The sequence below is a fragment of the Nipponia nippon genome, unplaced genomic scaffold (assembly GCF_047370975.1).
Source record: "Nipponia nippon isolate SJK-2023a ecotype South Korea unplaced genomic scaffold, ASM4737097v1 scaffold_4, whole genome shotgun sequence".
Taxonomy (NCBI): Eukaryota; Metazoa; Chordata; class Aves; order Pelecaniformes; family Threskiornithidae; genus Nipponia; species Nipponia nippon.
The window spans coordinates 63,453,567-63,479,024 of record NW_028262358.1 but is presented as its reverse complement, the minus strand read 5'-3'; the positions used below and the strand labels follow the sequence as shown (position 1 = coordinate 63,479,024).

General features: G+C 45.4%; 1 protein-coding gene across 6 annotated transcripts in view; it reads left to right on the top strand.

Moving 5' to 3' along the window:
• The first annotated feature begins 440 nt into the window (after positions 1-440).
• Positions 441-25,458, top strand: part of MYB (MYB proto-oncogene, transcription factor) — a 28,602-nt gene continuing 3,584 nt past the window's right edge. The window contains exons 1-15 of one of the 6 annotated variants that reach the window (XM_087774055.1): positions 462-574; positions 4,347-4,464; positions 6,067-6,138; positions 6,752-6,844; positions 7,258-7,478; positions 8,997-9,231; positions 10,052-10,132; positions 10,533-10,637; positions 11,958-12,215; positions 13,482-13,625; positions 15,216-15,358; positions 15,800-15,914; positions 16,001-16,126; positions 16,807-16,917; positions 17,555-17,662. In XM_087774055.1, coding sequence (XP_087630181.1) covers positions 552-574; positions 4,347-4,464; positions 6,067-6,138; positions 6,752-6,844; positions 7,258-7,478; positions 8,997-9,231; positions 10,052-10,132; positions 10,533-10,637; positions 11,958-12,215; positions 13,482-13,625; positions 15,216-15,358; positions 15,800-15,914; positions 16,001-16,126; positions 16,807-16,917; positions 17,555-17,662 — 1,953 coding nt within the window. In that variant the 5' untranslated portion in view covers positions 462-551. Of the gene's footprint in view, positions 575-2,010; positions 2,312-4,346; positions 4,465-6,066; positions 6,139-6,751; positions 6,845-7,257; positions 7,479-8,996; positions 9,232-10,051; positions 10,133-10,532; positions 10,638-11,957; positions 12,216-13,271; positions 13,626-15,215; positions 15,359-15,799; positions 15,915-16,000; positions 16,127-16,806; positions 16,918-17,554; positions 17,663-25,458 lie in introns of those variants that run through there. The other 5 variants (XM_087774053.1, XM_087774056.1, XM_087774060.1 and 2 more) reach the window with 5 other exon arrangements.

Below are 25,458 nucleotides of genomic sequence, written 5' to 3'. Positions count from 1 at the left end.
CCGGCGGCGGTGGCCGAGACCCCCGGGGGGGGGCCGCGCCGCCCCACGGCGGGACTCCCCTTCCCCAGCCGCCGCGCACGGGGGGCAGGGCTGCCCCCCGGCCCCCGACGGCTTCACCACTGGAAGCCCCACGCCGCGGGGGCCGGGGGCGGCGGCCCCGCCGTCGAGGGGCTGCGGCGCCGGCGCAGGGGGGAGCGGAGGGGGGGTCCCGCCGGGGCGGGGCGGAGCGGGAGGGCCCCGTCGGGCGCGCGGCCCCGGTCCGCCCCCCCGCGCCCCGCCGCCGCGGCACGGGCCCGCCGCGCGGCGCCAGGCGCCTGCGCACTGCAGGGGCGCCAGATTTGGCGGGAGGGGGAGTGTCCAAGGGCCCTTTGTTTGATGGCATCTCTGTTTACAGAGTTTACTCTTTAATCTCAACCTGTTTCCTCCTCCTCCTCCCGCGGCTCCTCGGCACTCCCGTGCGCGGCGGCGGAGCGCCTGGGCGCAGCCCGGCAGCAGGGCGCGGCGGCGGGCGCGGGCTCCCCCGTCCTCCTCCCCCAGCGGCCGGTGCGAGGATGGCCCGGAGACCCCGGCACAGGTAACCCGCTGCCCGCGGGCGGGGGGCGGCCGGCCCCGCTCCGCTCCGCTCCGCGCCTGTCAGACGGGGCGCGGGGCGGGGGAGAGGGAAGGCAGCGGCGGGAGAAGGGCTTGCCCGGCAGACGGGTCGGCGGGCGGGCGGGCGGGCAGCCCCCCGTCCTCCGCGCACCTGGGCTACTCCGCCCCCGGCCCCCAAGCGCAGCGCCAAGCGCCTCGCTCCTCCGGGGGCGCCGGGGCAGCGGCAGCCCAGCGGGACGCGCCGCAGAGCCGCCGCTGACGGGGCGCCCGGGCCCCGCGCCGCACGCCGCGGCGGGGCCGCGGGGGACCGGGGCTCGCTGCCCGCAGGACCCAGCGCCGAGCCCGGCGGGGCTGCGCGCCCCGCGGCCGCAGGGCAGGACGATGCCGGGCTGGCTCGGCGGCTGCGGGTAGCGCGTCCCGTCTCATTCATTCATTCATTCCCGGTGGGGTGGGACGGCAGGTGGGCGGCGGGCGCGGGGGCCGAGCTCCCCCCCTCGTCTTTTTTTTTTTATTTATTCTTGCAGCGGCGGCCCCTTTGCCCTCGGGAGCGCGGCTCTCCCCCGCGGGGGTAGCTGCGCCCTGCGGGGCTTGGCTTTTCCCCGCACACGCCGCTCGGCACATGCCGGAGCGCCGCAGCGCGGGCGGGCAGCTGCGGGGGGCTGCGGGTCCGACGGGGCGCTCGGCCGGAGCTGTCACCGTGCCCGCCCGCCCGCCGCGCTCCCGGGCCAGGGCGATCGCCGCCTCGCCGTGCCGCGCCGGGGGCCGGGGGCGGCGGGCGGGCGGGACGGGACCGGACGGGACGGGTCGGGGGGGCAGCGCCGCGTGGCCGCGTCCGTGCCGCCGCTGCCGGGCGGGCGCACGGAGCGGGGTTGTTGTCTAATGAGCCGGGGACGGCGGGTCGGACACGTGGAGGCTTTTTTCTCTTTCTCTTTGCAGCCCGGCATCCTCCCCTCTTCCCCTCCCCTTCGGCTGGGCTGTGACAGAGGAGAAAGTGGCAGCCCTGCCTTTCCCTGCCCGGCTGCCGGCCCCGTCCGGCGGGACCGGGGCCGCGGGGGGCTCTTCCGAAGGAAGCGGGGCTGCCGGTGCGGGAGGAGGCGGCGGGGCCGCTGGGCGAGCGCCGGGCCGTACTTTCAGTGTCGGAGCGGGGGTGTCGCTGGGGCCGGCGGTGAATCACCCGGCCCGTCTCTCCCGAGAGAGAGGGACCGCCGCCGCCTGCCTCGCGGGCGCCTCCCGCAGGGACGCGGCGCTCCGCCGCCCCGGCCCCGGCCCCGGCCGGCAGCTCCGCCACGGCGGCGCGGGGGCCGCCTGCCCCGCGGGGCGCGGCGCGGGCTCTGCCCCGCGGGGCCGGTGCCCGAATTCCTTCAATCACGGGAGCAGCAGCAGCAGCGAGTCATTTCCTCTCCACCCCCTCCTTTTGCTCTCTCTCTCTCCCCCCTTTTTCCCTTTCCCCGCCTGCCGTTGCACCGGTCGGTTGCCCGGACGCAAAGCGCAGCGCTGCTGCCGGGGGAGCGCTGGGGCGGGCGGGGGGCTCCAACCCCCTGCCCCGGCCGGCGGAGCGCCGCGCCGTGCCGTGCCGCGCCGCTCGGGGGAGGCTTCGGGGCTGCGGCCGGAGGTGCGACATAGTAAAAAGTTTTAGGGCAGCGCTGAGGGCCCGCTTGGCTACGGGAGCTACCGAGCGTCCCGAAATCCCAGGGCCCTTCTCTCCTGCTGGAGAGCACAGGTAATACAGCGGGGTTTGCTCAGTTCTGCCGTGCCAGCAAGGCCCCGGTTACTTAAATAAACTGGTTACATTGCTGGCACCTCACTTGAATCCTTTTAACCTGTTCGCCGCTGGTGTTTTGCTGCCGCTGCGCAGCGGCGTTCCTCTGCGGTGCCCAAAACGCGTCGCCGCGCAGGAAGCGTCACCGGTGGATGCGTACCTGGTGCTTTTACTGTCTGCGAAACTCGTTTTCAAAATGATACTTGGAAATTGAGCCACAGAGCTTCCTTAGGCACATGGGCAGTCGCACAGCTGTCTCTGCGTGTCACTTAGAAAAGTGAATCTACTTTGTGCGGCGGCAGGGGAAGGAGCCGCGTTTGTAGCAGCTGGAGCGTGTGCGCTTTGCTCGAGGAGCGTGCTGCCCCGCTGAAGCCCGGGGGGCTCCAGCTGCGAACGAGGGGTACGCGCTCGCCTTGGCCTGCAGAGTGGGAGCTTCAGTCAAAAAGTGGGAGCTTCAAAAAGTGGGTTACGTGGGCTGGGGAACGGGGAGCAAACGGTGGGGCCAGGCAGGCTGGAGGACCGCGGCACCGTGGGGGCGAGTTGGGGGTGGCAGGGATGATGGGCTGGGTGGGTGAGTCAGGGGCCACCCGGCAGAGGCTGGGGGAAGGCCACACACGTCACGGCAAGCTGTGGAAGGCTTCCTACGTGTAGCATAGTTTTCATGGCACATGCCACAGGCCAGAAAACAGGGTTGAAGATGTACGGTGTGATTAGCCCAGTGTACTTTGAAAGAATATATGTTTAACAGCTTGCATTTTGGAGGTGTTTGCATCGTGACTAACAGTCTCTGTGCTTCACTGCAGCTTAATTTAAAAAGTGATTGCCTGAAAACAGGTTAATGGGATAAACAGTGCCCGATAATTTTATTACAAAATAACTTTATTTGAATGTCTTAGTCATACCCTAGCATACCACAGCATACCAAGCCATCAGATATATCACAGTTTTTAGTCTCGTAGCATGACGTTGTCTCCTTTCTAGCACTTGTGGTTATCATCTCTTAGCTGAAGTGTCAGAACTGCTGCCCAGATCTTAAAAGTTGAAAATAAAATAGTGCCCACCAGAAAGGCAGCTCTTGTTGCAAAACACTCTCTTCTAGTTTTAGTTAACTGGGTAGAGCAAGTGCTGTTTGTGAAAAGAGTAATAGAGTCCTTTTTACCCATAGATAGCCTCTGGGGAAATCCCTTAGTCACGAATTAGGTGAGTAGCAGAATATTTCAAAAACAGTATGAGGTATTTAGAAATGGAGAAGAGGTAATGAAGTCTTAAGTTAGAGAAATGGAGAGTATAAAAGGGCTCAATCATTCATTTGTTGGTTGCAGGATATTAAATATACTTGTCCTCAGCTCTTGTCTGTCCAGACCCATAAATGGCAGGCACATTTTATATTAGAGCTTATTGCATGTTAATGCTACCATTTATTGGCTTTACTTAATTATTGAAATTTTTGCCTTCACATATAAGGTCCATAACCATATTCTCAAACAAGGTTATTGTTGGTTAACTTTTGGTATTTATACACAGTCTGTTTTATTTGGGAACGATGCAACTATCTGCTCTCTTAAACATACAAAACCACTAATATTTTTCAGAATGTACGGCACGAGTTAAAGATTTTGAACATGCACTTGTGTAATGGACACAGCCTCTAGTTCTCTTTATTGTCCCAAACATTGTATTTTAATTTGAAACCTTCATTGGTTGAAAGTTTGCCAAATGTGTAATTCACCACTGATCTAACAGTAAGAGCAGGTCTAAACATGCACAGTAATACGAAGGTTGCCAGCCCTTTGCTTGTATCTGTGGATACCAAAAACAGCAGAACCAGTTTAGAATACTAGAACAACAGAATGCAGAACAAAATCTTGTTGTACAAGTTTTAAAACTTTTATCTGTGTAACCTTTGTAAGGATTGTAGTGGTTTTTTTGTGCTTTGTAATTAAGTAGCTCAAGTCCTCATGTTCCCCTCTGTGCCTCGCTGTGTTTCCTTCTGCAGTATATATAGTAGTGATGATGACGAAGAAGATGTTGAGATGTATGATCACGATTATGATGGTCTGCTTCCTAAGACTGGAAAACGTCACCTAGGAAAAACCAGGTGGACCCGCGAAGAGGTAAATCCAAGTTCATTTATCTGCTGCATGTAAAAAGACTGAGAGCGCATGGGTCACATTCTTCTCTGAGTTGCTTATCTGCAAACTAACTTGAGTGACAGTTCCATACACAGGAGCGAGGACAAAGTTTTCAACCCTTTAGCCACATTCAGTGTTTTATTTAACTTTGAGATCATTCTCTGTTAAATAAAATGTATAAACACTGTTTTTTTATGCCCACCAAGGGCTACATTACAGGTATGTGAGTCTCCGTGTAATCGCTGTTGGAGAAACAGATTAAGAGTCACCTGCAGCAATGCTTGATTGTTGCTGCTGCCTCTTTTTGTTTGAAAGCGGTTGCTATGCGAGAACTGACGTGTGTTCAGTGTCCCACAGCAGCAAACAACTGTGGCAGAAACTGCTGCAGTCCTTTTGTGCCATTTGCAATTTGCAGTTGAATTGCAGCATTATGATTCTGAGTGGAAATAAATTATAAGCTGGAAGAAAGAAATCCAGCAGTACCAAAATTGAGCATTCAAGATGAATTTTGGTTTTGAAGGTCAGAATGCGTTTTAGTCGCGGTACCCTTGTGCTGACTTCCCAGGTAAATTGTGGTATCAGACTCCTTTGCCAGGTGGATATCCTGTGGCCATTTAACTGGTTTGAGTTTATTGTGAAATACATTAATACAGTTCTTAAGCTATGTTTTGACTTTCTCCTCTCTAACAATGTATATTGATATATAAACAGTGGCAGGTCACCTCTTGCAAGCATTTTTTTAATTTTTTTTAAATCAGTCTGCTCTTACAGAGGTGGATGCGTTTGTGATGTGGCCTGGGAGGAAGAGATGGCCCTGGAGCCCAATGGCCACTTTCCTGTCACATGAACTGGGAGCGTACTGGGAGGCGCTAATCGGGGAAGGGGAGGGTTGCTCCCCTCCTCTTATCTCTTGGGGCAGTTCTCGCTTGTCTTACACGATCTCGATCTTTCCCAGTACATGAGATGATTGGTTTCTTTTGTCTTTAGGGTCTATATTTCTGGCCTTATCATTAAAAATACTGGGCCAAATTTCTTGCTACTGCGAGTATGCAAAACTCCCTCACGGTAATCAGGAGCAAAAAGGAGCCATTAGTTTTATTGTGCATTCATTGTACACGGATAGGCAATGAGCAAATTACTGGAACTTCCATGACTTGCAAGACATATAAAGCTTAAGGCTGTGATTTTCAGAGGTCCCCAGACAGCTGGGTGCCTGAGTGTTACCAAATTTCATTGTTATTCTCATGCCTGGCATCTAAACATCCATGCTCTCCTGTAAATCCAGTACAAGTTACATTCCTTTGAGCAGTAAAATGGGAACGTATCATGCGAGTCAAAGGACAGCAGAGAAAAAGTCAGTCTTTCTCCTGCAGCACATTAAAGAACCTACCAAAATCCACAGTAGAAAAATCTCCTGATGTAGGCCATTCAAAATACGAGAAGACTACAGACCACCTCCCCTTACACTCAGGATGCAGAAACAGATGCATAAAAAGCTAGAAGGAGGCAATTTTTTTGAGTGTATTTCATTTGCATTATAAGAGATTGCGATATTAATTATGTCTGTTTTTTCTAATGATTCAGGATGAGAAACTGAAGAAGCTTGTGGAGCAGAACGGCACAGAAGACTGGAAAGTCATTGCCAATTTCCTTCCTGTAGGTGGATATTGGTTTCTGTTTCCAGTTCTAGTGACAACTCTTTATCAGAGGTTTCCAAGTAAGGGGAAGGGGAGTGGTTGCTTTATAGTTACATTTTTGCGGGAGATATAAAACCTCCACAGATGGAGACCTCGGAAATTTAGTTAGAATATTGTGAAAACCCTTACTTTTATTTTCTTTTTATTTGGGTTGGAGGAGTGTTGCACAGTAGATGGTCAATGTGACGCTGAAACAAAATGTCTCAGCGCAGGTTTAAAATAGCTTTGAATTGTAAGTGTGGTTTAGAAGCTAATTGTTTTGCGAACACTTTGGCTGTTGTAGAAATACTGCATGTGAAAGCATGACAGCTAGTGTGACAGATGGTGAAGATTCAGTTTGTGTAGTTTTGGTGATACAGACATCACTGCAGGAGCGATGGAAATATTGTCTAGTTCAGTGAGCAAAGTGATAGCTGAGCACCTTCTTCTTGGACCTACTGTATCACTCCATATTGTTTAGTAGCCGTAGCTGAAATGCATCGGGGAACAAGCATGCCTAGATAAGAGCGTTATCACTCTGCATTCATCTTGTCTAAAGAATGATCTACTTTGCATATTTTACATTTCACTAGAATCGGACAGATGTGCAGTGCCAGCACCGATGGCAGAAGGTACTAAACCCAGAACTTATTAAAGGTCCGTGGACTAAAGAGGAAGATCAAAGGGTAAACAGTTTTCCTTTCCGTCTGATTAATGCCTTACTAGTGGATTTCATGTGTCGGGGCAAAACTCCTAGAGACTTTGGTGGTCTCAACACTCCTATGGCCAGAGGCAGACTGATCCTATCAGTATCAATGCTTAGTATTTGTGTATTGCTTTCTAAGTTTTCTATGCAAATTAATTAATGTTGCTTTACAGCACTGTAATGCAAAATTGCAGTCGAGAAATGCCTTAACTAGTACCAGATTTTTCCTTTTGGGTAGAAGTATAAATGGGAAGTGGGGAACCTTAATTGTGTGTTAGTTTTACTGTGGCAATTTTGAGAAATGTTGTTGAAAATATTGCTCCACCACAGAAAAATTTCATTGATTCATTATGCATCATTAAATACAGGCAGTTTTTATGTCCTTCTTTGAAGGTAATAGAACTCGTGCAGAAATACGGTCCAAAGCGCTGGTCTGTCATTGCTAAGCATTTGAAGGGAAGGATTGGAAAACAGTGCAGGGAGAGGTGGCACAACCATTTGAATCCAGAAGTGAAGAAAACCTCCTGGACAGAAGAGGAAGATAGAATTATTTACCAGGCACACAAGAGACTGGGAAACAGATGGGCAGAAATTGCAAAGTTGCTGCCTGGACGGTAATGACATATACCTTTAGCTCTTAAACAGGAAAAAAGGAAAAAGCTGCAGGTCTGAGCAGTCCGTTTCAGTTGCCTCAGGCTGCACTTTATAAATCAAAGAAATTTTGGAATCAAAACCTGGAAAGCCAGTGACATTGATGTGTGTTTTTTGCAGTGGGGAACTGTGCTGTTTGGTCAGTACATGGAACAGTACGTTATTTTTACATGCTTTTAATGTTTGCCATAGGTAAAAAGCCCCAGTAACTAGAGCAAGACCGTAACAGTTTCCTAAACGTCTGTGCAATCTTATTTGTGCTTGCAATAACTGTCAAAATTTAAATTGATTTAACAGGGGATCAGGCTCTGGAAGTGGAACATAATTTACATTCAGCTAAGGGTATGCCTTCAACATGAAATCCAGTCTGTTTATTCAAAATGATTTAAGAGAAGGCTGCTTCAACATTTGTAATTGCTCCTGAATCATCCAGATGATTTTGACCTGTTAAAAATCCATGTATAAAACAGGAGAAACTGACTTCCTCAAACTCTGGTCATGGAAATACTTGTCTCCTTGAAAGCTTATGCACAGCTTGCATATAATTTCAGAGATTCAGTGTCTTATTCGCTCTGTAGTAAAAGTGACTCAACATAAAAGTGTTGTCAAGCAAATAATGTGAGCAAGGGAGAGGTTTCCTTTCCCATTTTTATTCCTGCTATTTGGTGAAACATCTTCAAGATCTAAATATAATGCCTAAGATCATGATAGTCTTTTAAGTGGGCATTCCCTAGGCTGCTTTCACCTTCTAGAAGAAAACGAGAAAGGAATTACCCCTTGGAAAGTTTTTTTTGTAGCTTCCACACATCACAGGTACTGCTTTCAGCGGTACCGTGTGGTGGTGATGTTTTTCAAATACAGGAGCTGTTTCTAAGCGTACTCTTAAAATCTCGCAGACTTGATAAGTTTGCTTTTTCTGACTCATGTATGTGAGAAGTTGAATCTCAGTTTTTCTGCAGCTAAGAAAAATCCCAACAGCTTTGTTTACTGCACTCGTGTGTAGAGCATGATGGTGGCCAGTGGGAGAGTTGCTTGGAAGTTAGTCTTTTCACAGCTGTTCTCCACGGTCTTTCTTTCCAGCAATGAGATACAGTAAAACTCCACTGTAATATTAAGACTTAAGAAGATGATGTTGGCAGTCCTTTAAGGTAGCCTCAAAGGGGTGTTAGCCTTTGCTGTCACTTCCCATGAGGTGAAGCTGAAGTTATTAATTTCTTACAGTTTGAGGACCTAAGGCTCACAGATTTCTTTAAAAAGTACATAAACAACCGTAACCTGTTCGTCTTTTCCCTTACCTTTTATACTGAGCACCTTTCCTGAGAAGTTGCGAGTAGCATTTGTAAAGGTGGGGGCAGGAGGAAGGTCAGAGAACAGCTCAAGGTTTAATCAGAAATGCCGACAGCAATTTCCTGCCTATTAATCTGTCTGAACTGGAAATGCTCGTTTTTAAAACTCCTCAAACGTATCTATTTCTGTTGCAGAACTGATAATGCTATCAAGAACCACTGGAATTCCACTATGCGCCGAAAGGTTGAGCAGGAGGGCTACCTGCAGGAGTCCTCCAAAGCCTGCCACTCCTCAGCAGCCGCTGGCTTTCAGAAGAGCAACCACTTGATGGCCTTTACTCACAACCCGCCTTCTGCACAGCTGCCAGTAGCCGGCCAGCCCCCGCTGAGCAGTGACTACCCCTACTACCACATCTCTGAGCCACAAAATGTAAGCGCCTGAAAGTGTGGGGGGCGTTGTTTTGCTTTGGTGCATACATAGGTGGGCGCAGTTTCGCCATACCTGATTTCAGGAGGCATGAAGGGTTTTCTCCCAGTCTTGGTGGACTTGTATGTGTTTGATGTCAGGTGAGGACTTCTTCGGCTTTGACTTCATTCAGTGATAAAATACATGTACTTCAAATTGATTGCTGGCATTCAGGTGGTGGAATCGGGTTCAGCGTTTTTAACATCTTGTAAGCAGTGAACATGTTTCCAGTACTGTTTCTTAGAGTGGTGAATATTACATTTCTTGAAAATCAGTTGAATCTGGTAAATTCTGTGTTCTGTGGCAAAATCTCCCACGTTCCCTTCAGTAATATTCTGTTTCTGGGTTGCCTGTCGGAACCAAGTAAACAAGTATTGGTTTTAATCTGATTCCTTTCCTATTAGTGATTAATAATGAAACAGGCTGCTGCTTCAGACAGTTACATTGTAGAGTTTTAGCTGATAATAAATTGCATCTTTTGCATTTTCACTTCAACTTAGAAAAAATCTTACAAATGCATCCATAAATTATTCATCTTTTCTCATTCAAAAAAGATAGGTATTTCATATATGAATTTTCTTTCTTCCTCTGTAATGCTCACTGTCATATTCCTAAAAAACTGTTTACTTTTCTTGTAATCGTTGCTGGGTTTTTTGCTATTTCATCTCCATAGATTATAAATATTAAGTACCTAAAACCAAAGTATGTTTACCACAAGTTCACAATGTAGGCAGACAATCTGATAGAAATAATAACTTTCAGTGTCTTTTGCTTTTTGGCCTAGGTCCCTGGTCAGATCCCATATCCAGTAGCACTGCATGTAAATATTGTCAATGTTCCTCAGCCAGCTGCTGCAGCTATTCAGGTAGATAACTTGAACCTCATTTCGAGAGTCAATTTGTTAAACATTTGATAAGTCAAAATGCAGACATCGTACATTAAGGAAACATTTTAATGTAATAAGTGTGGTGAAGACAGAAAATGGGGAAGGTGGGGGAGTTCTAACATGGCTAATAATTGCTTCTTCTGAAGTGGATTTAAAACACAGTAGTTGACATCTGGTGTGATAGCTTTCACTTTCTCCATTTCAAATGTCTATACTGAAATTCAGCAGGGACTTTGGTAGTGGAAAACACAATTGACATTTGTTTCATCTTTGAGTCTAATTTGGCTGTTATAACCACAGGACGGCAAGCCATAAGCATTTTAGTTGCTACATCCTATCAGACCTTTATCTTCTCTTTTCCCTTAACTCTTAATTTCAGAGACACTATAATGATGAAGACCCTGAGAAAGAAAAACGAATAAAGGAATTAGAGTTGCTACTAATGTCGACTGAGAATGAACTGAAAGGGCAGCAGGCATTACCAGTAAGATTGTCACTGTGTGCTTGGATGGAGGGATAGCAGCATTACCCCAGTGCTTGTCTTTTTAACTTTTTACTCCCCCTCTGCTTTCAATACTAATCAAGGCTCTATATTTCCGTTTTAAAAGGATGAAACATAGCACATACATCATCTGTATTTGCTTCATAAATTCTTTTATTGAAAAAAAAAGCAAACAATTTGCAGATATTTTCCTTCGCAAAGTGGGAGCAGGGCTGGGCTCTGTGACATGATGTAATGTTGGAAACACGATGATTGTACGAAAATGAAAAATCCCACGGATCTTAAATCAATGGGATCTGCATTTCTGAAAGTGTGCAATGGTTCATGTGATGAAAATGTAGTGCCTGTATATTAGATTTTTCTTCTCTGTTGTATTCTTTCCTTCAGCTGTGTTTTATACACTTCGTAAGCTTCAGACTTGGTGCATGTTTGACAGTTTGTTTTACTTTTCCAAATAATGTTAGATTCTTCATAACTGCATGTGTGGAGCAAATGCTGGCTATTACCGAATTCTCACACTTCGTTGTATATGCCATTGGATGTTAATGTGTGAAAACCCTTACGTAATTACTTAACACCATCACCAAAGCCAAGAATCCCCAAATCGTTTTTGAAGATAGGTGATAGCCAGCAGATTCTTTTTTTGGGTAATATTTAAATTAATAGTAAAACAACTGCATGCATGATACGTTAGTTTGGCCACTTTTTAACTTTAGTTAATGTTTTGCAATTTCTTCTGTTGCATGATCACACTGGAAAGAAACTTCTGTTAATTTGTTCTTCTGCTTTCCTAACCACGTTGATTTGACAGCCTCTTCATTGCATTGGTGTAAGCTGTAGCATTAGACAGGGATAGAAGAAGAAAAGGAGATAAGCAAACAAAAGCAACTCTAACTCTTAAACCCTTTAGCCTTCTACAGTGCTGAGCGCTCAGTAGGGAAATCCTGCCGTTTCTTGCTTCTCACAGAAAATGACTTGCAGGCACTTTTTGAGCTTTCAGAGTAACACAGTATGAATTGATTATGTGTTAGTAATGATATACGCTCATAATCCTGGAAGTAAATTATGAGGTAACTTTGGGATAACAAATACAATGCCAATATTACTTAAAACGAGATCTTGCACTGATGAAAGGAAACATCTTGACAATTGTTTCATAGGCATAAGCTTTTAGATGATGATGCAACTACTTTTATCTTTCCTCCAGTGGCCTCTGACACCTTGTGCAATTTCATTGCTAAGTTCCTTCTGCCTTTTTTCCCCCCCCCTTTTCTTTTTTTTTTTTTTTCCTTCTTCCTTTAGACACAGAACCACACATCAAACTACCCCGGCTGGCACAGCACCGCGATTGCCGACAGTACCAGGACCAGTGGTGACAATGCACCTGTTTCCTGTTTGGGGGAACATCACCACTGTACTCCGTCTCCACCAGTGGATCACGGTTGCTTACCTGAGGAAAGTGCATCCCCTGCACGGTGCATGATTGTTCACCAGAGCAACATCCTGGATAATGTTAAGAATCTCTTAGAATTTGCAGAAACACTCCAGTTAATAGACTCCGTAAGTAGACTTGCCGCCTCAGGTGGATTCGTGCGTGGTCAAGGAGTAAGGGGAGAGGAACTGGGGCAGTCCTAAATGTGTTTCTTTTTTTTTCCGAGTAACTTCTCATTGCTACAGGATCTGAAGCTTAGCTTCTGACATAACAAAACGTGGCTGCTCATAAATGAAGCCCTCGAGCGTGGATGCGTATGCTTTTTGTGGGTGTCTCCCTTTCCTGCTGCATATTGGTATGGGAGTGTGCATTTTAGCAAACTGCACAATAGGAGCTTGAAACGATCTCTCGATATTAAGTCTCCTTAAAATAAAGTCAGAGTCACCGTGAAAGATTTTAAACAACGAAATGATATTTATTTATTTATATTTGAAGTGACACACCATAGGTTTATGTGTGGCTGCTCATGTATCTGCATCATTTTCTAAAAGTTCTTCTTGTAGCTTCAATAGCTGCTTCTCAAAGTTTAAGGAGCTTGCCCTGGCATATGTAAAGAACTGGAAACACATTTTAATTGCCAAGTAGCTGACTGATGTTGACATGGGCCTTTTCTCATTGTGGTCTCTGGGATACTATGTGTAACAGAAGTGGCACATTGAAATACATTTGTTGGTGGCACCCTCCTTCAGCAGCACAGGCGTCTGCTTCATGCAGAGTCACGTCCCGTTCAGCATGTCCAGAGCAGGCGTGCAGGTTAGGAGGAGACCAGTTTTGGTTTAGAGCCCAAGGCACACATTTTTTTGGTAGCAAAGGCACTGTCTTCATACCAAGCAGAAAACCCTGGGCAAGTAGATAGTAAGGACATCATTTGAGTAATGGTTTCTTTAGGGACTCAGTTGCCAGCAACACTACTGGGATGTTAGACGGTTTGATGTGATCAAGTTATATATTGAAAACACAAATAAGCATTCACGGTGTTGCTACTCAAATAAACAGGGTCAAGCTGAATTGAACTGGGAAAGACTTTGTTGTTGTTGTTGGTTACGGGTATATCCTAGCGCTGTATTTTCATGAGGTGGCACTGTACACTGTCTTATAGCTCCGTGCCTCCCACGTTGTTTCAGGATCCTTCATCATGGGGTGATCTCAGCAGTTTTGAATTCTTTGAAGACACAGATACTTCGGCTAGCAAAGCTCCCTCAGGCAAAGTCGTGCAGCTTCAACAGAGAGGGGCCAGTGCTTGTAGACCTCAAGGACACCCCGTCACAAACTTGAGCAAAATCATGTCGAGTCAGGGCTCTCCTGGCTCACCAAAGTCCTTATCTGCCTCACAGGGCAGCGCGGCTCTTCGCAAAAGGAGAGGGCACTCCAGCCCCTTAGCCAGTGGCCACGGTAGCACCTTGGTCCTAGCTGACGTCAGCAGCTCAACTCCTCCTAAGCGCTCCCCTGTCAAAAGCCTGCCCTTCTCTCCCTCGCAGGTAGATCAAGACTTATGCACAGATGTTACTAATTCTCAAAAGTCACCCCAGCCTTAACAATTTAGAAACTAATCCTTTGGAACAAATGACTAATTACCGTTGCACTTGTTGATTTCACTCCGTGTTTGAATCTTCTCACTGCTCTTAGTCTTCACCACTGAGTTTAGATCATCAGCAAGCTAACTGTTGATTCTCTTATTTTAAATTCATCCGTGGGGCTTGGGTTGGTTTTTTGTTTTTGATTTGGATCATTTTTGTAGGGGAATATGATTGCTTGCTTTGCTCTTGCTGTTAACTCCTTCAACTACTAGAGTTTAACATCTCTGATCATTTGTAATACTTTCCATCTCTGTCCACTTACAGTATGATTCATTGACCTAGAAAACCCCAAACTGCATTTAAATAGGATTCAGGTTGTGAGACAAACTGACAACAACCAGAAAATTCAAATCACGGCTCGCCATCCTCAACCCAGGCCACGTGGGGTGGAGCGGAATAGGAATGAGGAGGAAAACGGCCTGTTAAAATGGCCTGGCGTGCACTTCCAAATTCCTGATGATGGTTGCTTTGTTTCACAGCTGTAGCACTATTTAAAAGTGTTTTGGTTTTTTTGTTTGTCTGTGTTGGTTTTGCCTTGGTTTGGCTTTAGTCCTTGAAGTCAGAGAAATGCTATTTCATGAAGGATAGTAAAAGATTGCGTGTAATGATCTCCCACTGTATCTCCCATTACCTATTAGGTATTTTAATCACATTTATCCAGTGAAATCCATATTTTCTTACATGCCATATTTTTGTAAAGTGTATTTTAATCCGATGCAAGTTGAGTCTAGAAGGTAATACAGTGAATCGTTGTCAGAATAAAGGATACCACTATGCTCAGAGATTTGTAGACACTAGAAATGGAAACAATATGTTAGGTTACTAGGTAGAATTCTTACAAAAGCAATTTTCTCCAAACTAATACTGCCACCTCCTTTTTGGTCAGCTATTTCCATTCCAAAACACTCCACGCACCCATCACAGGTGGCAGTTTTCATTTTATGCTGTGAAAAAGGAGCACTTTGTTTTGAGAGAGATGATAGGAAATTTCTTTTCCTGTCAGAAACACTTTATTTACTGCCTTAAAAGCACCTAGATTCCCTATATAAATCTTTGTGGAATTTAGCCCTGTTGCCTGTGGGTTTATTCTGGAAATATCCCTTACTCATTTTCACCCGGTTCTTACTTGGGCCCACTGCTCTTGATATTAATTAAAATTTATTTGCAGAAAATCCAAATCAGGCTTTTAAGATGTGGCTCTTAAAGTGGCGGAGAGTGTTTCTCATTGGAACAGAGTGTCATTTGCTTTATAACTTCCCTCTCTAGAAATGCTCGTTTTGGCTTCCTGAGTGCTCCAGCCAAACTGTTGAGTATTGTTGTGCCGTGTAGTCAGGCACCCCATGTACACCTATCCACATCGTAGCGTCAGGAGAATCACTTCTGTCAATCAGAAGGAAATAATTTCTTTTTCTTTTGTTCAATAACGTCAACTTAAGAAGTCAACGTTGTAATCTGGATGTTCCTGTTGATTTTTCCTTTCCCTACCTGCAGTTCTTAAACACCTCATCCAGTCACGAAAACCTGAACCTGGACAACCCTGCGCTAACTTCCACGCCGGTGTGTGGCCATAAGATGGCTGTTACCACACCGTTCCACAGGGACCAGACTTTCAAAGCTCAGAAGGAAAATCATGTGTAAGTCTGTTATCATGTTGTCTTGTCGGATTCACGAGGGTTCATTTCTTCAGGTTTGCATGCAACCAAAGTGCTGGGTCAATGTATGCTTCCCACAGAGCTGTTTGCTAACACATTCAGATTTTTTGTAGTTTGGAGTAAAACTTCCACTTTATAACTGTGGAGGTAGGTTATTAATACAGAACAATCACGCATATAGACTCACCAGTTTTTTTCAATAAAGTCATTCCACCTTATCACAGTTAAATAGATATTCTGCCAGAAAAGCGGAATGGATTATATTGGAAATACGATATATGGAAATGTTTGCAAAATATTTGGAAATATATGGAAAATATTTGTCTGACTCTTACAGCAGCCACTGCCTGTATGCACGTATTTCTGTAAAGAAGTAATATGTCCAGGCGTGTTCCTTTAAACTTTTTCTCCCTCTTTTTAAAGTTTCAGAACTCCAGCATTCAAGAGGTCGATATTAGAGAGCTCTCCAAGAACACCCACTCCATTCAAAAACGCACTTGCAGCTCAGGAAATCAAATATGGTCCTTTGAAGATGCTGGTAAGAAGGAAACAATGATAAAAGTTGCTTTGATATTAGTGCAGAGGGATGTTCTGGGACTTGGATATAACGTTTCTTCCTTTCAGCCTCAAACTCCGACTCATCTTGTAGAAGATCTGCAGGACGTTATCAAGCAGGAGTCAGAGGAATCTGCAATAGTGGCTGGGCTACATGAAAGTGGACCCCCTTTGCTGAAGAAAATCAAACAAGAGGTAAATCTCAAACTTACCTGAGGCAATTTAATTCAGCACTCTTTGCTGAGAAACTTATACCAATACCTTTTCTGTTAAATAGCTGTGTCTGTTTTTCTTTCATGTGAGCCCCAAGATCTTAGTGTCGGTTCTATATAGTATACTAGGCATGCCTAATTCATCTCCCATTGATTTCCATAGAAGTCTTTCTGCTGTTTTCAGCAGGGGTTTGCTTGGGCCGTTCTAATGCAGTTTTCGTTTGAAACTTAAAAAAAAAATTAGACAGGAATTTGGATTGAATCTTTCTAATATTGGTGAAAACTATAGAAGAACCCCACGGGGACCAAGCTCCATGGAGTGACTTAGAAACCTGAACAATTGAGGACATTGCATTATATTACTTTGTCACTAAAGTTCTAAAAATACATATATTCTCAATCCTTTCTAGGGGATTAAACTCCTGAATACTGACAGAGTGCTGAGTGGAAGTATTCAAAGTTTTATTAGGTGGGGATTTTTTTGAGAACCCTTGAACTTTTTTCTTCTGGAAAGAGCAAGGGTGCTGTAAAAGACAGTACTGTAAACACGCATTATGCACAGCTGTGAAGAATACTTATTCAATTTCTGAAGCGACTGACAGATAAATCTCCTTCTGGTCAGTTAGGTACTGGTTTTTATCATGGTGACTTTCCTGCTTTCAGGTGGAGTCTCCAACAGATAAAGCTGGAAATTTTTTTTGCTCAAATCACTGGGAAGGAGAAAACCTGAACACTCAGCTCTTTACACATGCATCTACTATGGAAGATGTGCCAGTAAGTGCAAGTTTTCACTCCACCAAATGATGTTTCTGTTTTACATCCCTGTTCCGTTCTTAAATGCAAGAGAGAAAATATTTTGTCTGCCCTTCCTCACAAGTAGGCATTATTCATTATTTCCATATTGTTTTCCTGTATTAAGCATAAGAAGCAAAATCCCGCTCTTAATTAGATCACTGTCATGCCTAGAGAAGGTAGCAGATGTTGCAGTCATTGTGCAGCCCACAGTCTTTGTAATGAGCCTGCACTTGGAGGATGCCTGCACCTGTGTATAGAAATGACTAGGTCACAGAGTTAAAACTGATAAAAGAAAGAGAGAGTCTGTTTTGTTCTGTGCAAGGGAGACCTTGCACGAGCACGGTTCCCTTTGCTTCGCCAGGACCATTCAATGTTACTGTTATTCTTGCACTTGGGAGTTTCACTGGATGAAAAACCTTTGCACGTGACAATGCTCCTGCAAAGCCAAGTCCCAGGGACCCCAGGCTGAGGTCTGCTCCCAGGCCGAGCGCTCTGTCTGTGACCGTGCCCTGTGTTGCACACTCTGCAGTCAGGCTGAGTTTGCTTTTAATACATTTGAATTCAGGTTGTTCTCTTGAGTTACTGAAAACGGTTTTGTTTTTCTTTTCCTGTTCAGAATCTTCTTACCAGCTCCGTTTTAAAGATGCCCGTGTCTGAAGAGGATGGTAGTTTTCACAAAACATTTGCAGTACCTAGGAACAGGCCACTAGCTAGTCCTCTGCAGGTAACTATTTTTTTATAAAAATACCCTTTGTATGTAAAAATACATATATATATATATATATTGCTTTCTCACGGACTGATTTTAAGTTTGGAGTATGGAAGAAGGAAACATGCAGATGAACGTGGTTGAGGATCTCCTTTTACCGGTGGAGTGTGAGGACGCGGAGGCTACAGCTGCGTCTGGAAGCTAAACGGGGCAAAGCCCTGTGCGTGGGGCGTTGTAACTCAGCTGGCTCTGGCGTTAAATTGGTAGGATTGAGAATTAACGCGGGCCAGAGGGTTTTTCCTACAGACTTCTTGTAGGCGGCTCTGCTGTCTTGGAGAGCAGGCAGGCTGAGCGATGTGGTGGTGGCCAGAACTTGTCACTGGCCTCGAGGTGAGAGCAGAGGCTCTGGCACTGGCGGGCTGGCCGGCACAGATGCAGTCAGTATTGCCCATCCAGCCAAGCACCAGGATGGCCTTTCCTGGAGCGCAGGCTGGGGTCGCACCAGAAATGTGGTTGTAAACGGTGGTCTGAAGTGGCCTCGTAACACTTACGGCCAGTTGTAATCTTGGGATCTCTGAACTGAATTAAATGTGTGACTGTTTTAATGTAAGCCAGATGTGAGGCTGGGTTTTACATATTTATGGTTTTTCCAAGTGTTAACAAACATAGACATTTGCTTTACTTTAAAATATAGCTGTTACCTAGGGCCTGATCCAAAGCCCACCAAAGTCATTAGCAGACGCTTTGTCAGCTCTTGTGGACAGAAGTCATTCAGAGAATGAAACGCAGCGTAGATAATGATCAATTATTCTTCCAGCACAGCCCGTATTTTTGAGGTAGATGAATAAGTGATTTTATATCCCTTCTCCACACAGGCAAATTGAGGGAAAGTATCTCATTCCCCAGGGTGAGTCACTGTCAGAAAGGAAATTATAACTCCATAGTTCCTGACTTTCAGACAGATAGTCCACACGGCTAATCCTTTCTTTCCTCCCTCTTTCCAGAGTTTACATTAGGAGTTATTTACAGTAGGAAGGAATGAACAAAACCTGATTTTGATTAAGCATCTCTAGCCAGGCATTATAAAGTGAGGTATTAAAATTTCACGCATGTCCCCATTTGGCACAGTTTGCCACGGAGTAGATTTGTATTTTGCACTGCAGAATCATTTGATGAAAAGCAGCTTTGGAGAGCAGGGACTGTGTTTCCCCTCTGCATGGGGGTGTCTGTAGGGGCCAAAGACTCACACTCCCTGTTGCTTATTTGCTCTTTTCTCATGAACTGTGTTTCTTAGCGGCACCGTGGTAGACGGCTAAGAGGAGGGTTCGAAGATCCGCTGCCCCTGGGTTAGGGCAGTTATTTAGGGACTGAGTTCAGACCATCTCATGGCAAAGGAGCCCAGGGCTCCAGCTTTGCAGGGGGTCGTTGGAGCTCCCCGGCTGGCACACGGGAGGAGGCTGCTTGTCCCGCTGCCTTGCCAGTGCACCGATGCCTGGCCATGTCCCCCAGCCAAACTCTGGCCTCCTCCATAGGTTTAGGGCAATGTTTTCAGGCAGCTAAACAGAGTATGTTGTGGATTGTCCTGTTAGTGGTAGTTGCCTGCACTCAGCCTGTAATAAAAACGAAGCATCTGAGGTGCCTGTAAAATAGGATCTTTTGATCTTTGGCATAACAGTGTTATGTTTCCTGCTATCTAAAAATAATTTCTTTACAAGCTGCTGTAAATGAAAGGGCTTGTTTAACCTTCTCTCCTCACTCACCCTGATTCTGTTCAGGAAGTTTACCTGAGTCTACGTTTGTGGGCCATTCTGGATCCCATTCTTCAGCCCTTGCCCAGGAAAAGCCTTTAATTTTGCATGTTAAAAGTCAGGTATTCTCATTGTTTGGATAAAGATGGTTTTTCCTTAAGTAGGAACTAAGTTAAAAATCACTTCTCAACTCATCTCAGTGTTTAAAACGTGTTGAACTGAAAGAAAAAGCAGCTGTAAAAAGACCCAAAATGATTACTTAGTATGCAGCTTCTTGGTGTACCTGTATGAAGGTAAAATTCTTCTTTCTGCTGATGAAGAAACATGGAGTGTTTCAGCTGAGATGTAATCCTAAATGAAGAGTGAGGCTAGAGGTTTCTGTGACAGTGGCACAGTACAGCTTTTTCGGAATGAAATACAGACTTTTTATAGCAATGCCGTCTAGTCTGCCCATCGCTGCACTCTCTGATTTGGACTCAGTGTCACGGTTAAAAGGGAGAATCTGCTTCATGCCTGGTATGACTTGTTTGGCCTCACGTCAGTGGGGAATTTGGCCCCGTACACCTGCGAAAGGACAGGCGGTCTGGCTGTCTTTCATGCCAGAAACTGTTGCTGCTCTGCCCTGATGCTTCTCCCCCTCGGTCCCAGTGGAGCCGGACGTCTGTGATGAGGACACAGGGTGTCTAAAGGGTGCAAAGCAATCGAAAACGTTAGCGCTTGCGCTTGGTTTTGACTGGTGGCATTTTGTACGTGATCAGTTTTTAGCATGTTCTTGTTGTATGCTTTCTAGTTCATAATTTGGTATATCGCCCACGTACATGTACACGCACACTGGCACACACACAAACGGTGGACTAAATCCATTGATTCCATGCAGGTAGACATTAAACATGAGGGAACTCATCTGGGTGAAATTTAATTGTGTCTGCATATGTTTACATTGCTGCAGTTAATATTTTGGGCCTGATCCAACTGCTGTTACTCAGGCAGATTCTCATTGACTTCAGTCCAAGTAAGAATTAGAGCACTCTTTGCACCTTGGGATGTGTGCACAGAGACGGAAGAGGGAAAGAAAGAGAGCTGTAAACTTACTTTTTTTTTTAATATGCTTGGTTCTTAAAATTCTATTTTTTTTTTAAATTTGAACTTGCATAAGAGGGAGGTAGCATGTTTACCAGCCCGCAGTATTTTTCATTGCTTTAATAATTTGCACTGTATTTACATAAAGAAAAAGATATTTGGCTAGCAATAAGCTCACCAAAGTGCCTGATTACTTATTGTTTTGCTGTTAAATTTCAAAGAAGGCAGGAGTAACAAATGTTCAAAGCAATCTCTACAGATATTTTTTACTGCATTTTGGACACATGACTGGTCATATGCAACTTAGTAGTCACTGACCATATCAGATAGAATGATACGATTCACCATCACTTAGGAGGAACAGCACGTCTCATCATTTGGCATGTGAGGTCAGGTAGCTGCATATAACTGCACTGGGAATGTGGTGGTATCGGTGTTGCACTAGAGCAATGGGAGAAAAAGCCCTCATAGACCCAAGATGAGTTCCCAAACTCACGAGGGCTTCATCCTCATTTGGTCCCCTGGTTAAATCTCTGTGAAACATTAGATGTAAAGGCAGCTGTGTGTAGGATCTTTCTGGTAAGGTAAGAAGATTCAGCCAGCTTTTTTACCCTGCATGGCAAATCTCACGGCTGTGCCTTGGGTATTCTCTTCCTGGCAGGAATAGGAGATGTCTCACCAAACCCATGTGTTGCCTTGGGGTGGAATTACTCTTACACTCCATTTACAAGAAGCAAATACTTCTGCTTTATATTGGTGGAGTTAGTTACAACCCATATTTTTGCATCCTATGTTTTTGTCACTCAAACAATACTTAGTTTCACTGTAGGGAGTTTTTAGCCTCACTAGGAACGTTTCCTAGGGTTAAGATTTTGCGATAACGTATGAAGCCCTTATTGAAGCAGACTGATGATCTGTACTGAGCATTTGCTTGAACAGTGCCCTATAAGAGGTTACATGAAAATTGTGTTTCTGGCCCTTCCTGTGTAAAAGTTATGTTTTATTTCACAGTATGTTCCGTAGCAGTAGCAGTACATAATACAGACTATCCTAACATAGGCATTTTAACAGATGGAAAAGTAGGCTAAATCATAGACCATCCACCTAACCCTGCAGGCTATCAAAAGACACCATGAAATGGAACCTTTTAAGAAAATAGCGCTGCTTTGATATCTTCTTCCCCCAGTAACAAAGGAAACAACACAAGGTAGAAGCCCTGCAAGCTAAAGAGAATGTTCTTCAACCCCTAGCTCCTGTCACTTTCCATTTTTTAACCACAGACTGACACGTTTGAGCTCGAATTTCCTGACTTTCAGTGGTTTATGTAACCATTTTCTTTAAAGAGTAAGTTTAAAGGATTTTAAAACAGTTACTTGGTTAACCTTTTCAAGAGTGTGAGCTGTCATTAACCTTAATTTTCTTAGTTTAAAAAGTGAAATGTGGAATTTCATTTGCAGCTGGTTGTCAGACAAAATGTATAGGTAAGGCAGCATGCTCTCCTGCAGCAGCAGACTTTCTCTTCTTTTCCTCCATGGCTTTTTTGGGGGCAAGAAGATCCCAAAGTCTCATATTCTTTCTTTAATTAAAGGAGAGGGGGAAGCATGCTGTGCTCAAGCCCCAGGAGGTTTAAGATTTGCACGGCAAAGGAAGGTAGCCCTGCAGGTTTCCCTCACTTGTGTTGTCCCTTCTCTCGCCAGTGGCTGATGTGTACAGGAGCTGTGCTTGGCACAGCTGAGGGAGCAAAAGGAGGTTCAAAGTTACCGGTCAGTCATCGCATGTTTTCCTCCCAGGGCAGCAGAATTTGGGTTGCAAACAGATCAGGAGTTACAGCTGCCCCGAGCAGGCGATGGTCTCAGAAAGAAGAAAAGTGAGAGCTTAACTATCATCCATTTGCAGCAATGTGTTCTAATCCATGAATTAAAAAAAAATACTTAAGGACAAAACTAGAAAAGGACTGAATATCCTAATGTGAGTTGCAGGTGCTTAGCCCATTTCTGTATCTCTTCCATTAGTCTTACTTGGAAAGCTCACACATCTCAAACAGGAGTCTTGTCTGAGTAAGGGCTTCAGGGTTAAGCTCTTAAAAGTGCCACCAAATAGCTGTTTCTAGCTCTGGTATCAGGCTTATAATAAAAGCTGAAAAGTTGGACTATCTTACTCTCTCACATTTAGCAAGCTGTATTTCTGAGCAACTGGGGAAGCCCCAGAGTTTAGGAGAAGGCTGTCCCATGCCCCAGAGGAGAACTAGCAACATGAGCAGAAATAGTGCTCTGCTTTAGCAACTGAAGTAGAATTCATGTATGGTCACTTGAGTTTTTAATTAGTCTTTACTGTCTGGTCTTGATAAGTAAAAGGGCTTCTCTTGGTTCAGCACCCTTACGGAATAGAAAGCCATGCTATTCGTGATACGCATCATATTCTGCTAGGAAATTGCTTTCTTTAGGGTGTTGATTGGTTTATTGTTTCAGAAGGAGCACTGCATTTCTGTTGCAAGCCTTCTTTCCAGCGGCACGTTCTGCAAATTGTCCATACCATGTAATCTAAGGGAAACCTGGCAAGAAATCCAGCTTTTTGCAGTGGAGAAAGACAATAAAAATACCTTCTAATAGTCTGAGCCTTCTAAATATTTTAAACATTTTGGCTTTTTTTGGTTTTAAATGCCAGCACAACTTGGCTAAATGAATAGGAACGTAAGTAACACCAATAACTTTGCTGGGAGGTGCTGAAGATACCTGCCAGCATAGTGGAGATTTAAAATCTGTCTTCTAACACAGTTCTTTGCCCAAAGATTTCTGCTACACTTCCATCACTTCCATCAGTTTGGGAGCTCGGTAGTGCAGGACTGCAGCAGCATTTGGTTTTGGCATCCACTCCTAACAGGCAACGTGGTGTAACGTAGGAGCTTTCTTAAGCTGTGCAGACAGCACATGAAAAGACAGTCCAGGCTCCGAGTGCAGAAGGACTAGTTCTGTTAGAAAGCTGCCTTTCCAGAGTCTTTTCTTTCCTTACTCTGGTCTGTTTTCTCTAGATGGTCCAAGTTTTTATTTAAAGTGCTTTAACTGGATATCCCAGTTACAGCTTTGACAGTTTGTTTACAGTTCGCATCTCCCTGAGGGCAGCTGAAGGCACGTTACAGGATAAGTGAGGTAGTTTTGCTGCCAGGAGAAGGATGTGCTGGTAGGATTACTGAGGTTAAAAAAAAATGAGCTAGGGAGAATGACATAGCTGGAATTGTACCATGGGTCTGTAATTTTATCCTATGGGAACTCATAGTAGTATACATTCTTCTCCCCTCCACTCCCTGTTTTAACTTAAAGGGAGAAAACTGCTGTGAGTAGAAGAGAAAAATACAGCTGGAAGTACTGGCTGAAAAGGCTTAAATGCTCTTAATTGACCGCAAAACTAAGAGTAGTCTCCCGCTCTTTGAGGCAATAGAAAGAAATTTATATGGAATGAATTGTACCGCGGAAATCCCTTTCTTTCCCCACTGGCTAGGGATTTAGGTGCCAAAACGACCACCTCACTCTTAGACGGCTGAATTTAAGTGGGATGAATCCACTGAATTAATGAAAACATGCCCATCAATTTTGGTGGGTTTTGGGTCAGGCCTTTTGGCTTCTAGTTACAAAGCTTTTGTGTTTCCATCTGTTGATTTGCAGAGTTGGACCTTTAAATGTGATAGGGGAGATGCAATGAGCATTTTGCAAAAGGAGTGGTTTGACTTTGCTTTCCGTGCTGTTTTCCTCCATGCCTCTAGCTTTCTGCCCAGGTCATCTTCTCTTCTGATACATTTGCTAAGCGCTGCTTTCTGTGGGGGGCTGCCGCTTTCCTGTAACAGAGCCCTGTCAATACTCGCTGCGGTGCTGGCATGGAAGGAGGCGTTGTGCTTTTCCCTTTTCACCAAGTGCTTTTCCCTTTTTACCAAGTGCTTTTCCCTTTTTACTAAGTGCTCCCATAGCCGTGTGCGCCCAGAGACGGCAAGGCGCTCTGCCTGGGTCGTGGGACCCAGCGCTCCCTGCCAAGAAGGGAAGGAAAACTTCTGCGTCGGGATGACTTTCACACGTGCCTCCGGCACCGCGCTGCAGGGCTGGCAAGGCAAAGGCATTGTGCTTTGTTGTGTGTTGGCTGCCGAGAGACAAGGCTTCAGACAGAAAATGTTTATTAAAAATACCCACTTGAAATGTTATCTGGGTTCCCCAGGACAGAATTGAAAGTTCTCTTAGTAAATATACTACTTTAGGAAATATACTACTTTCGGTCAAATTCCACTTACTTTACTGGAGCAAAGCTCTCACCACCGTCAGTGAGACTGCAAAGTTAGTTTCTTTATAAATTTGTCATAGAGGAAAAAAAACAGTGTAATGTATTTCTGGGGAAATAATACAAGGGTCAAAACTCCGCGGGGAGCTTCTCCCGCGCTGTCTCTACGGCAAAACTTGAGTAAGTTGTTTCAAGCAGGCTCGAGTCGGGGCTCTAGCTGATCCTCCTGCGGCTTGCTGTGCCTGCTGCCCCGTGCTTCCCTGGGGCGCCGGGGCGGCCGAGCCCCGGGGTGGGGGCAGAGGGTTACTGCCTGCCTGAGCGGGGGCAGAGGGTTACCGCCTGCCTGAGTGGCTGCTGCTGCTGCACTGACATCAGGTTCAACGAAGACCAGGCTTTCAGTGGAATGAGTGACATGTAGCAGCCTGCTGAGATGTTGGAGATATCAGGATACAGATTTATTATTTTTTCTTTTCTAAGCACGTGGCTGTTAATACAAAGAGCTCAGTGTAGATACTAACAATTAAGCCTAATTTATGAAATCGGGACACTCCTTGCCTGAAGTTACTTCTATTTTTTAAAAATTGACATACGGTGACAGATGGACTTTTCTTTACATGTTTTCAGCTATTTAGGGGACTGCTGATCTCACTTTTCTAGAGCAGTATATTTGAGCTTTGGGAGATCATGGGAAAATAACAGTTGGACACGTATTTTTGTCCTTTG